The sequence below is a fragment of the Oryzias latipes genome, chromosome 11 (assembly GCF_053564925.1).
Source record: "Oryzias latipes strain Hd-rR chromosome 11, Olatipes_Hd-rR_3.1".
Taxonomy (NCBI): Eukaryota; Metazoa; Chordata; class Actinopteri; order Beloniformes; family Adrianichthyidae; genus Oryzias; species Oryzias latipes.
The window spans coordinates 28,979,473-28,992,210 of record NC_136247.1 but is presented as its reverse complement, the minus strand read 5'-3'; the positions used below and the strand labels follow the sequence as shown (position 1 = coordinate 28,992,210).

Genomic DNA, 12,738 nt, shown 5'->3' with positions numbered 1-12,738 from the left:
GTTCTTTTAGACCACCTTTGTTTCCTCGTGTCCCCAAACGCTGACAGTCTGTCATGTTCAGCTCAGAGGTTCTGGTTCTGACAAAAGGATTTGGGTTTTGATGCTGTGAGGCGGTCAGGATGTTTGGTGCTGTTGTGGTAAAGGTTCCCTTTTGGATTTAATATTTTGATAAGATTCTGCTTTTCTTTTCTGGTTATTCGTCCAGATGAAACTTTCTTTAAACTCCATTTTCGTCTGTCTCTTGGCTTCTGTCTGAAATGAACTGCATCGTCTGTTCTATAGCTTTGGACGGATAAACACCATCAGTTTGGCCTCCCGCTTTATTTGGTTATGCAGTCGGCTTGCAGACGTAATGGAAGCAGCAGCCTGAGACGGAGCAGAACGCTTTTGTAATTCCACTTCCACTGAATTTGACCGGCTCTTTCCGAGCCGCTTCTCCGTCGTTCCCCTCCAGCTAATGTTCTGTTGTGTCTAATCAATAGGAAGGCCACAGTAATTTGGTTTGATTGAAATCCCTCCAGGATAAAAACATCATTAGTGTAAAAAGAGAAAAAGGTGAAAAAAACGACAATGTTTTCAATTTTCTCTACCGGAGGGAAAGGCCATATGTAGCTGATGATAATTGCTGGTTTGTTGCTAATTGCATCATGTCTCTTTCTCTGCACACGCTAAAGCACAATTTGCATGCCTCACTCGCTGCCTTTAGAGTGATAAATAATGACTATATTAATGCTACGTGTCTTTGTCTTTGGCATTACCATTAACGGCCTGTTCCTCTCTTTTCACCATTTCCGTCTGTTCTCCCCTCAGACGAATTTAACCCTGAAGTTCCCAAGCTGGAGAAAAGCGTCAGTGGCAGCAGCCCGTCCCGCGATCGCCTTCTCCTCACCGTGGCCGTGCTGCTGGCATCCGGCCTGCTTTTGTCCTAGCGGCCGCCGCAGAGCCGTCCTGCACCGCTGACCCGCCCCGTCCAAAGGGCTTCGTACCTGCAGGGTGATCGGAGAGGAGAGGACGTGAGGGAAGGAGTGGGACCTGTGTGCTTCACACAGGTGAGGCGATCGCATCCAAAATCACAACCAATAAGAAGAGCAAAGTGCCATCTCAGCTGGGAGGAGCTAGAAGTGGACTCTCATTTTGTAGCATAGATTGCAAATCATCTAGGGATCGTGCTCTGGAGGAATCGGCAAACGTGGACGGAGCAGTGGACTTTAAGGCCTTGAAGCCCAGACGGATGATGGATAAACCCCAACTGTGATCCATTAGGAGCGGGACGGACCGAGGAAGCGCCCTCGCCACGGCGGGCCCTGCAGGGCGGTGAATAATGAGAACTGATGACATTGTCCCGGACAGTGAAGAATGTTTTTTCCCGCCGGTGCGTGCTAGCTGCGGGAAATAGGAGCTGCAGACTTTACAGGAACATCCACAGGCCTTTTAATGATCCGCTCTGTGCCGGCGTCAGAAACCCCCGGCTCTGGGACGGCCGCAGACGCACAGCCTGCTGTCATCGGACGCTAAAGAGCGGCCTCTTGAAAACAAATCTTTCTGCCTCTGCACAGCAAGAACCCAAGAAAAATACAGACCCAGACCGGTCATTTGGCGCCTCTTAGAAGCAGTAGACGCACCGACGCGGTTCCCTTAAGCACCGGCTGTCATTTCCAAACGTCAAATCTGAAATCAGCAATCAGCCGGGTCATTCAGGACGGCCGTAATATACGATTGTTCCGATCCCCTATTGATCTGTCATGAGGCTCACCGCCAATCAGTGGCTGATGGCCTGTGCAGCCATCCTGGTTACCGTGGAAACCGTCCCCTACAGTCGCCAAAGTGCGGCAGGTGCCTGAGGAGACATTTTTTTGCTTTGAGTCACAAAGTAACGCTGCCGCCATTTTGTTAAAAACATGAAAGGAATAAAAAAAGAGAAGAATGAATGTGAATTTTATACGGTTCTACGCAGGCGTTCATCTGATCCATAGGATGTGCTGTATTTATTTCTCCAGTCTGTTTGGTTTGGAACTTCTGGATATCTTATTTATCAGTGTGTTTACTTGAAGAGCAACTGCAGCAGGTTTTCTTCTTTGGTGTTTCGCTCGTAGATGAATCGGTGTTGGACTGGAGGAGGTGCTGTGGGTGGGATGGGTGGTCGCGTCACGCACTCGTCAGGAAACGCCTGCTAATTCTGTTGCTGAACAGCATGTAATGAGCGTGCAGACGGCGGCGCCGCTGACGGATGGGCGGCGCTTCCTGGAGCCCCATGTCTGCTCTGTAATGTATATGGATGACACACACCGTGGTGGAATGTGTGCGTTTGTGTAGAGACACGAAGACGTGACACGAAGTGTGTGCGCACCAATGTTGGTAGAATGTGTTTGTCTGCGCTTTTTCCAGTTTGTGGCATTTAGACGTTTCATTCTGATCATGGACTCATTTGTAGGATTTGAATGTGTCTGAGAAAACCTTCTGTAGTCCCAGTTCCAGTTCCAGGCTGGGAATAAAAGCATTTACTGAGGTCAAGGAGCGTCGACAGGCCTGTGTCTGCCATCGACTGTATGTGAGACCTGGACCGAGTGACCCCGCCCCCATGTTCCTAACAGGAAGTGGCTTCAAGAAGCCAGAATCCCGTAGACGTACAGTACAGACCGAAAGTTTGGACACACCTTCCAATTCATTTGAATGAGAAATAAACAGCTGTTCCTCAGTCGTTCTATTGGTCAGAAGAACCGTTCTGGATCTGATACATTTCTTCTTCTTGATGATCTTTATTTTTCCTGCAGTTAAAGTTATTCAAGTTTTAAACTGACCAATCAGAGACCTCAATAAAGTAGGTGGAGCCTGCTGGCCCCCACGTCAAAATGTTTGACAGATTTTGAGGGAGGGGTGTGGCCTTCCAGCAAGCCCACTCCTGATTGGTGAGAGTGGTTGCCATAGAAACTCAGACCATGACTGACGATGTCTGGCTCCAACAAGGCGCCATCTATACTGCAAAAGCGTTGACTGAATTGATTTCATTGGTCTGAAATCATTTCCATCATTAACCATTTTCCTTGGGTGACTTTACACTCAGTCCAGCTCTGACGTACAGTCAATGGTGTTTACCTTCAGCATTGATTAAAAACTGTACATTGATCCAAGAATGATTAAAAAAATGCCAATTAAACTCAGTTTCTCTTTTTCAACTTGTTTTTTTTCTTTTTGCTCACACAAAAACAATGTAGTTGTTCTTCTTTGAGTTGTTCTTTGTCTGATTTGGAAAAAAAAAAAAAAATTTGGAAAATCCCAGTTCCAGGTACCCATAATTCCCAGACTATGGAGCGCACCTGATTATAAGGCTCACCCATTACATTTTTTTTTTGACTTGTCCTGTCCAACAGCTGGGCAGGCAGATGAGAGCTGAGGGCCTCTTGTGTTGGACATATTTTACTTTAACAATAGGGGTTATGAATCTTCAGACAAACCAAAGGTATGTCTGAATAAACCCTTTTTGTATGTTTGAAAATCTTTGGTGTTGGACCGGACGGAAAAGGAAAGAAGGGAAGAAGAGAGAGGGACGTTAGAGAGAATGGGGGGTAGGAGGGTGATAGTAGGAGGGGAGGGGGGATAAGACCATGAAGTAGCATAGAGCAGCAAGTTTACTGGTTGTTTATCATTACGGTAAGGTTCAAATGTAGTAAAAAAAGGGCGGGGCCTGGCCACACACACACTCAAATGTTATTAACACACCTGCTAGCTGCAAAAATGTCCACATGTCAACATGTACACAAAACAGATAGTGTTCACACGCATACTTATGCCTTTAAACCAACTAGTGTGAAATATTTTATTCATTCTATCATGCAAACTATTAGTGCAAAGGTGAGCTAACACCTGTGCTCAGGTGAGTGTTTATGTTCTTCTAAAATGGATGGAGGAATGTGTAAAGAATGAAGGAGAGTGACCAGCCATCCCCATACCAAGACCCCCACCGCAGCAGCAGCGGCAGCCGGAACCCCCCAATGCCACACAGGAACAGGCAGGGAACAACCGCCCCCCGGGCGACCAAATCTGCCACCCAGGCCAGGGCCAGCAGGACCGCCGCGAGGCCCCCAGAGCCAGAGAGCAGGGAGGGATGAGGGGAAAGAGAGCGCCACCCCAGCCCAACCAGGAGAGCCCAACACAGGGCCCTACCGGAGAAGGACGCCCACAGCCCAAGACGAGCACCCATCAACACCCAGGAGTTCCGGGCATCCCCCTGCCCCAACCCCAGGTACGAGCCAGGGCCCCCCAAGGGAGACCCGCTCCGCACTCCAGGCAGCCACCCACCCGGCCCACGGTTGGTCCAGGGAGGAGCAAGGCAGGGGCCCGCAGCCCCCGCCCAGGAGGGGGGCACCCTGGGGAAAAAGGGGGCCCACAAGGGGTGTTGTTAACATGGCCCGACCAGGCTCGGCCACAGTTGGAAATTTGGCTGGGCCCAGCGCTCAGGGGCAAGGACCAGAACCCAACCCCCAGGGACATGAACACCCACGGCTCAGGTGTAATGTGAACCCCCTCCTCGCGCGGAGAGAGCACCGCCGGGCCCAGGAAGCCGGCACCCAGGGGACACGGCCGCCGTTGCCAAGGGCCCCGTACCCCTCACCAGGGAAGGGGTAGGGGACAGATGGTCCCAGGTCCCACCTTCCTTGCAAAATGTGTGTGCGTGTGATTGTGTTTGAGAGGGTGTGTGTGTGCATGTGTGTGTGTTTATGTTGGAATGTATATATTGAGGGGGGAGGGGTGTGTGTACTAAGGGGGGTGCGGTTAAAATTGGCGGGTAGGGCACTAAGGGGACATCTCCTGATTACTCACAGTGATGTCCCCTCACCCTCCCCACCAAGGGGCCCTAAATGTCTAAGGTGCGGTTAAAATTGGCGGGTAGGGTGCCAGGAGGACATCTGCTGCTTGCTTGCAGTGATGTCCAAGCACCCCCCCTACCAAGGACCCTTCATGTCTAAGGTGCAAATAAAACCAAAGGAGGGGGGGCCCACTCCATTCGGCAACCATAGGAGGGGGGCCACTGCCAAGTATCCCCCCCCAAGGCGCATCGCAGGCTAAACCCCCCACCCCCTCACCCTAATATGAGGTTATATGACATTACATTTTTAAAGGATAACCCATTTTTTCATACATAAGCCACATGTGCCCACATGGAAACGTGTGTTGTAGAATGAGGATGTGTTTGTGCTGAAACAACGTGCTGCGTGTAAGAAAGAGGAGTGAGCGGGAGAGCGCTCAGCGGAAGAGGGAGGCTGTCACTCACTCTTGTGCTGCTCGCGCTCCTTCCTCCTCCACACGCAGCGCGCTGACACACATACACACACTCATTCTACAACACCTATGTAGTTAGTTCATTAGTTAGATAGTTAGTAGTTAGTTGCTAATATTATTTGTTATTAAAGAAAATACTGCGTCGTAATTATTACTTGTACCGGTTTTCATTTGGGATGCAGCCGCCGAAGGATTTTGTGTTGGAGTGGGGGGTTAAACCGTGACACTGCAACTCCTGCTGCTTCATCACCATGGTGATCAAACATCCCACACCGTCACAGCTCTACTCCAAACAGTGCCTGTGACACGGCAGTAACACGGCAGCAACATGGTAGAAAAAAAAACGTACCGGTAAAAGTCCCTTTGAGCAGCAGGAACTTCTAACTCCTGAGCACTGAAACCATGGAAGTCTTCCTCCTCAGTGTGGATTGGAATAGTGTCAGATATTCTTCATCACTCTCTCTCAGTCTCTCCTTCGTTGTTGTGAGTGTCACTCAGAGGTAACTTCGCTCACCTCACCGTCAGCAGCAGACCGGCTTTTCCAAACCCGTAGGTGGTGATGGTGGATTTTTCACACTGCTTTTAACGATTGCTTTGAACTTGAAAGCTGTGTCATATGCATTTCTTTCCATGATGAGGGTCTGTTCCTGCTATTCATTCACAAAGCAGGAATTTATATTAAAATTTGTCTTCATCACACATCTGCCGTATTCCCCCCTGTCTCACTCTTACCCTTTTTGCTCAGGCGCCCCTAGTGGTCGTTAGACAAAATGCATAAAAAAAAAGAAAAAAGGATACATTAGCCGCATCATTGAATAAGCCGCAGGATTAAACGCGTGTGACAAAAGTAGCGGTTTATAATCTGGAAATTACGTTATATCACGTACGTATATCACCACTGACTGACATGGAAGTTTGTTTTTCTTTGACAATCTTACAGAATTTGTATTTATTTATTTACTGAACTGTGTTTAAAGGTAGAAGCAACACAGACTAATCTAGAAATTCAGATTCTTGATAGAAATTGGGTCCAATTGTTTAAAACGATGCTTTTATGAATCAGTCAGAACTTGCTGCTGCTAGAGTGATGCATGAAGCACTAAAGAGTATTTCACACAGAATACAAGCTTGTCAACCTTTTCTGAGCCACGGCACACTTTAACCATGACAAAAATCCTGCGGCACACCAGCATCCAAAAACAAAACAAAGGAGAGACTCATAGTCTGTATTGATGTACAGTCCCTCCACAATCTCACATGCATTTTTATTATAATTGTGACAGAAAAAGCAAGAAGTTGCAGCTGTTTTTTCTAAAAGATGTAATAAAAGTTAAGTTAGAAGATTTAAAAACTGTTTGATGTGTGTTTGTTGTGGCTTCAAGACATTTAGAAAGAAAGACTTATTGTACGCTGAGATGCTGTAACTAAAACAAACATTTTATGTTTATTCGTTTAGAAAATACATGATGTGAGTGAGACAATGAATCTGCAATGCTTTAAGTGTTAAAATTCTTTTTTTTGGCTTAAAACCTGCAGAATTTCATGCAAAATATCGACTTTAACTTAGGTTGTTTATGCATGCAACCTCTGATATATTTAGTTTTACAAATATAAATGAATAAAAATAACCAGCTGTGTCAAAGAAAAATCAGTAATTAAATACATTTTTCAAAAATAATACAGAGACCCAAAACAGAACCAGGAATATATTCAGACAAAAGACATTTTTCCATCATTAATTATTTTAATCCTCCATCAAAATCATGAGAAAATACAGAAAAATGTTCCAAATATGGACTTCCCTTTCTAGATGTAACTTTTCAGTTGACTTTGTGGAAGCTGTTTGTTATTTGCTACAGACCAAACCTGAGTCTGAACTGCTGCTCTAAGTTAGCTCCTTTTCATGTCATTTATTACAGTTTCCTGTTTATCTGAGTCATTTTTACTGATATTTAAATGTGATGAAGTTGTTGATAGATGACACCTTCATTTCTCTGAACAATTCACCAGAAACTAAAATACAACCTTCCTTTAAGCACTATTTTGGAGAAGTAAACACAAAGAAATAATAAAGATAAAACATGTTTGTAGTTACATTACTAAACAATTAAATCAATGCACAGGGCTGCACGGTGGCGTAGTGGTAAGCGCTCTCTCCTCACAGCGAGAAGGCCTCCAGTTCAAGTTTTCAGGTTCTCTCCAGGGTCTCCGGCTTCCTCCCACCATCCAAAAACATGCTTCATAGGTTAATTGGCAACTCTAAATTGTCCCTAGGTGTGAATGTGAGAGTGATTGGGTGTGTGTTTGTGGACATTCTACCCTGCGACAGACTGGCGACCTGTCCAGGGTGTCCCCTGCCTTCGCCCACAAGTGGCCGGGATAGGCTCCAGCAGCCCCGTGACCCCGAAAGGGAAAAACGGTTAAGAAAATGAATGAATCAATGCACAGCTCGGGAACAGAAAGATTCAGAATTGTTTTTCTCACAGATCCAGTTTTTGTAGTTTCCTACATGCTGTTGTGTCCAATTCCCGTCAGCACTTAAGGAGACTGCATTGAGGATGTACGGATCTTCTGTAAACCTCTCATCCCAGAACCTGTGATAAAACATTCTGTTTACCTCTGGTCTAAATTCAGTTCATAAACTGGTCTGAATTATGATGTTACAAACATTTTCTGTATTTTTAAAGGATTTCACACATTTACAATCAGGCTCAGTCATAAAGAATGAATTTAGTAACGTTGGAAAAGAAACAAAGTCTTACGTTTCTGTCAGTGGTGATCCATCCACCCAGAACCATACAGGTTTATATGATGACCTTCCAGCATACAAACCGATCCAGGATTCTGCATTCTGATTCAATGCAGAAACAAACTCCTAGTAAACAAAAGAAAATGTTCTTTCTTAATGCATTCTCTGTCATGGCGCCTCTGTCAGCCCCGCCCCTCCGCTGTGATCTGCTCCTGACTCCACCAGCTGTGACCAATTCATCCTCAACAACTCTGCCGTTCTTAAGGAGACCCAGCTCCACAACACATCGGCAGATCGTTACCCCTTATGGTGACTAACCTGGTCTCAGTCTCGCTCATGTTTATGCATCCTATGCTGATCTCGCAACTAACGATATTATTCGTGTCTCAGGAATCCTGCTCTCGAGTGTCACCTGTGTGGAAGTCATTTCGAGCACCCCTGCTGTTCTGGAAACACCACGCTCGGCTAGCCGCGCTACTACCTCCAGCCACGCCTCAAGCTTCGCTCCTCTCTGGATCACATTCACGCTATCACCATCTTCCTGGAAGGAAAGAATAAAAATCCTTACTTACCTCTCACCTACCCTGTGTCCTCATTTTAGGTTCCAGCATCTAGGTCTGCCGCTCCTCCGAATCATGACATTCTCTCCATCTTGGTTTCCTTTCCCACTTAATGTCCAGTAAAAAAATGTCTGGTCTTTAGGATTCATCTGTTCTGGATAATTGTCCTAAAAACTGAGAGAAAGTTCATCTGAGAAACAAAATCTGACTTTCTTTGATGCAGATTTCTGTTCATTTAGTTTTTGCTTCTTGTTTTGTCTTCAGGGCCAACAGTCCATTTCTACTGAATCCCAGTTTAGCCTATTTGGAATTGAAGACATTAGAAGTGGGAAAAAGAGTTTCTGTGTTCCATCACAACGTTTCTTTGAAATGTTGCTGACAGACAAACATGAAATCTGAGTTGTTGAGGAGAATTTCAGCTGGAATCCATCAGCATCCAGACAACAGCAGCACACATACAGGTGGAGAATCCAAGACACAAGAAGCTGGAAGGAACTAGTGTGAACACACCCACCTGTTCCTCTTTGCTGTTTACCACCACCAGATCAGATCCTACAAACTGACAGAAAATCTTGCTGTCATACCAATGTCTCTTCTCAGTAGATTTATAGTAGCAGCTGCATCCAATTCTCATCCATCCTTCAGGACAGCATTTACCTTTAAAGGAGTGATATACAAAAATACTGCAGGGTTTATTTTCTGGTTTCATCTGTATTTTCTACTAAAACATTAGTGTGAGTGTGTGTGGGGGGGTGGGGGTGGGTGGGGGGGTTGGTCATGATGCAGAGGTGGAGCAGTTTAGGCAGGTTTGATTCCCAATCTGCCTGCACATGTGTTCAAGTGTCCTTTGGCAAAACACTGAGCCTCATGTTTTGCTGTCATGATGAAGAGGACCTGGCTGCAGACATCAACGTCCAGAACCAGAAGTCCTGGACCAGAACTGGAATTACCCCCACATCACTCAAAACAACTTTAGTTCAACTGGTAACCCTAACAGTTTTTTGGGTAAGTCGTATAATTTCTGCTTCCTCAAATGATGTGAGGAACCATCTTGTCTGCAGGTTCCTCTTTCCATGAAAGTGTGTGTAAATGGATGAAAGGAGTCAAATCTGTAGAAAATAGTGGTTCTAGAAGGAAACTGGAAAATCAATGAATATTGATTCAAAAATTCAAACCAATGATGACCTGGGGCCTCATTTATAAAACTTTGCGTAGGATTTGCGTCAGAAGTGGCGTACGGATGAAACATAGGATGTGCGTACGCACAGAAATATTCGGAGTTATAAAACCGTGCGCACGCACATCCTACGCATCTTTCTCTTAATAAATCACAACCAATTCTAAATGCTGCGCAGCTTTTGCGGCCTCATGACACGCCTATAGTTGCCCATAAATAGTCCGTGAAACGCCCACAAATGAATATTCATTGATTGCGAAACCATGGCAAACACGGAGAGAAAATCAAAAAAACGTAACTTCACTCAATGTGAAGTAGAAGTTATCGTTGGCGAGGTGGAAAAGAGGAGAATAATGTTGTTTGGAGGGCACAGTGTGGCCTTACTAATGCCAAAAAGGCACGTGAGTGGCAGACGGTGGCAGACGCTGTAAATGCTGCAGCCTCACAACCTCGGACCGTGGCCGAAATAAAAAAGAAAAGGTCGGACATCAAAGTCAAGGCAAAAAAACGTCTAGCGCTGAACCCCCCCCCCCCCCCCCCCCACACACACACACACACACCCGTGTCTGCCACGGGTGTGTGTGTGTGGGGGGGGACACCGGAGCTGACCCCTCCTGATGAGAGACTGGCGGCAATAATTGGGGAATCCCTTTTAAGTGGAGTGGTGACTGAGGCGCAGGGGGACACCGACGCGCCAGATGCACGGGGTGACACCCCCCCAAAAGCCCGCAGAGGAAGTCGGAACCGGCTCATAAGCCACTCGTCCTCGTTTGCCAACAAGTTTCCTTGCTGTCTAAAGATGCGTTCACTCCGAATTCTTCCATTTGCCACATCTTCTAAGAGCGCAAGATCAGCCATTGTGCGTCATTACGCATTGTGATGGAGCATTTTATTTCCCTCCATTTAATTACATCTGACAAGCTACAGATGTCGGTAATAATCGACGTGGAAATGGGAAATTGATCAGCGCAAATGTAATTTCTTGTTGCTTTCTGAATGGTCGAGACATACGCCATACATTGTTTTATCAAAAATAAAACAAACTAAAGGCATATGCATGAATACCATAATTCTGTAGCTTATGAAGAAATGTTTTACTATGAAAACAACTTTCCCCAGTGGACTATTAATGCATCTCTCTCTATCTATCCATCTGTCTGTCTGATTGCACCTATATCTGCTCCGCCAGACGGACACATTGACGAGAATATCAGTTTTGTACATTATTTCGTTCTGTTAACTATATTATTTATGAGGATGAATTGCACAACATGCCAATATTGCAGAACATATTTCACTTTTCTTTTTGCAAATATTTGTTCATTTGAATTTCTGTTGTAATTTTCGTTTGATTTTTTTTTGTTTGTTTCACTGCTGATCGGTCCAACGGGTGTTTGTGTAGCTGTTAATTGTAAGACTTGCTTTGTGAAGTCTTCATGTTATTTCTGAGAGGCAGTATTGTCATTTTCACTTTCACGTGTTTCTTCCATCTGCCGACGGCGTCGCCGTTTCTCATTTCACCCGTTTTTGTGCGTACGCCTGGGTCAGAGCGTGAAGGACCGCACATTTTCCCGTCAAGTTTGCGTTTTATAAATCTCAACTATTGCGTAGAGAGTGGCGTACGCCTTCTTTTGTGCGTACGCAACGTTTATAAATGAGGCCCCAGATCGGCAGAAGACTGTTTAACCCACTGATCTACAAAAGATAAAAAAAATACTTTTTAAAGGTAATCCTTTTTTTTTTTTTACTTAGATTAGTTTTTTTTTTACAAATTAAAACACAGAGCATACAAAAACGTTTTTAAAATGCAGTTTTATGTTAAAATCTTTGAATCAGTTTACAATTACTTGTTTAAATGGTTGGTACAAAAATATACTTTTGAAAAAATTGAAGTTGGTCTAAAGAATTATTTCTGGATATGATATTGTTGGGAGCATCTCACAGTGATGTCCCATCACCCTCCCCACCAAGGGGCCCTGAATGACTAAAGTGCAGTTAAAATTGGCAGGTAGGGGGCTAAAGGATATCTGTTGCTTGCTGGCAGTGATGCCCAAGAACCCCCCCTACCAAGGGTCCTACATGTTTAAGGTGCAATTAAAACCAACAGGGTGGGGACCCGTTCACATACAACAACCATAGGAGGGGGACGACTGCCAAGTAACTTCTCCCTCCAAGGTGCATCACAGGCTGACCCCCCCCCATTACCCTAATAAATAATTATATGAGGAAGAGGTTAAATGGGGGACAGCTGGTATACTGTCCCCCTGTGATGAAACAGCTCCCCAGCACTGGTCCCAGGTCTCCTCAGCCTAGGGACCACATCCATTGAAGTGCCAAGCCCCCAGGCCCCACAACCCCCACCTCACACAAGGAGAGAGGAGCCAAGAAAGCACTGCCCCGCCCGGAGCAAGCCCCGCCCCCCGCCCCTGGGAGAGCTCTGGTCGGCTGCTTTGGTCACCAGCCGGAGTGACCGCCGATTGCCTCAGTGGAGACCCCAAACCCGGAAAACCTGCAAGGACCTGTACAAATTGTAGACCCTCCCCCTCCCCTAAGCACCCTGGACATCACTGGAAACAGAAATTCATAGGATGGTTTAGAGCAGGGGTGTCAAACTCCAGGCCTGGGGGGCCGGCCTCCTGCTGGTTTTCCAGAAATTCTGCCTCATCTGCTGCTGATGACCTGGATCAGGTGTGTTTAGTCAATAAGGAGCTTCAACGGCAGGTTGGTTGAAAACATGTTGGACACCGGCCCCCCAGGCCTGGAATATGACCCCCCTGGTTTAGAGTTTCTCAGATCTGCGTAGCAGCACTTCCGCCTTTGGCGATCCGGCTGCCGGTCCGAAGACAAATCCTGTCCAGGTGAAAGTTTCAAAGAACCGCGGTGCGCCTGAAGGAGGACCGCATAAGGCAGAAATGCTGCTACGAAGTCCCGAGAAGCTGTGCTGCAGCACTGCTGCTAGCATGTCTGTGTCTTGT

General features: G+C 46.1%; 1 protein-coding gene across 2 annotated transcripts in view; it reads left to right on the top strand.

The window, feature by feature from the left end:
* efna3a (ephrin-A3a) overlaps positions 1 to 3,173 on the top strand; it is a 94,809-nt gene extending 91,636 nt beyond the window's left edge. For both annotated transcript variants that reach the window (XM_078955143.1, XM_023959716.2), the window contains exon 5: positions 811 to 3,173. In XM_078955143.1, coding sequence (XP_078811269.1) covers positions 811 to 929 — 119 coding nt within the window. In that variant the 3' untranslated portion in view covers positions 930 to 3,173. The remainder of the gene's footprint in view (positions 1 to 810) is intronic.
* The last annotated feature ends 9,565 nt before the right edge of the window (positions 3,174 to 12,738 follow it).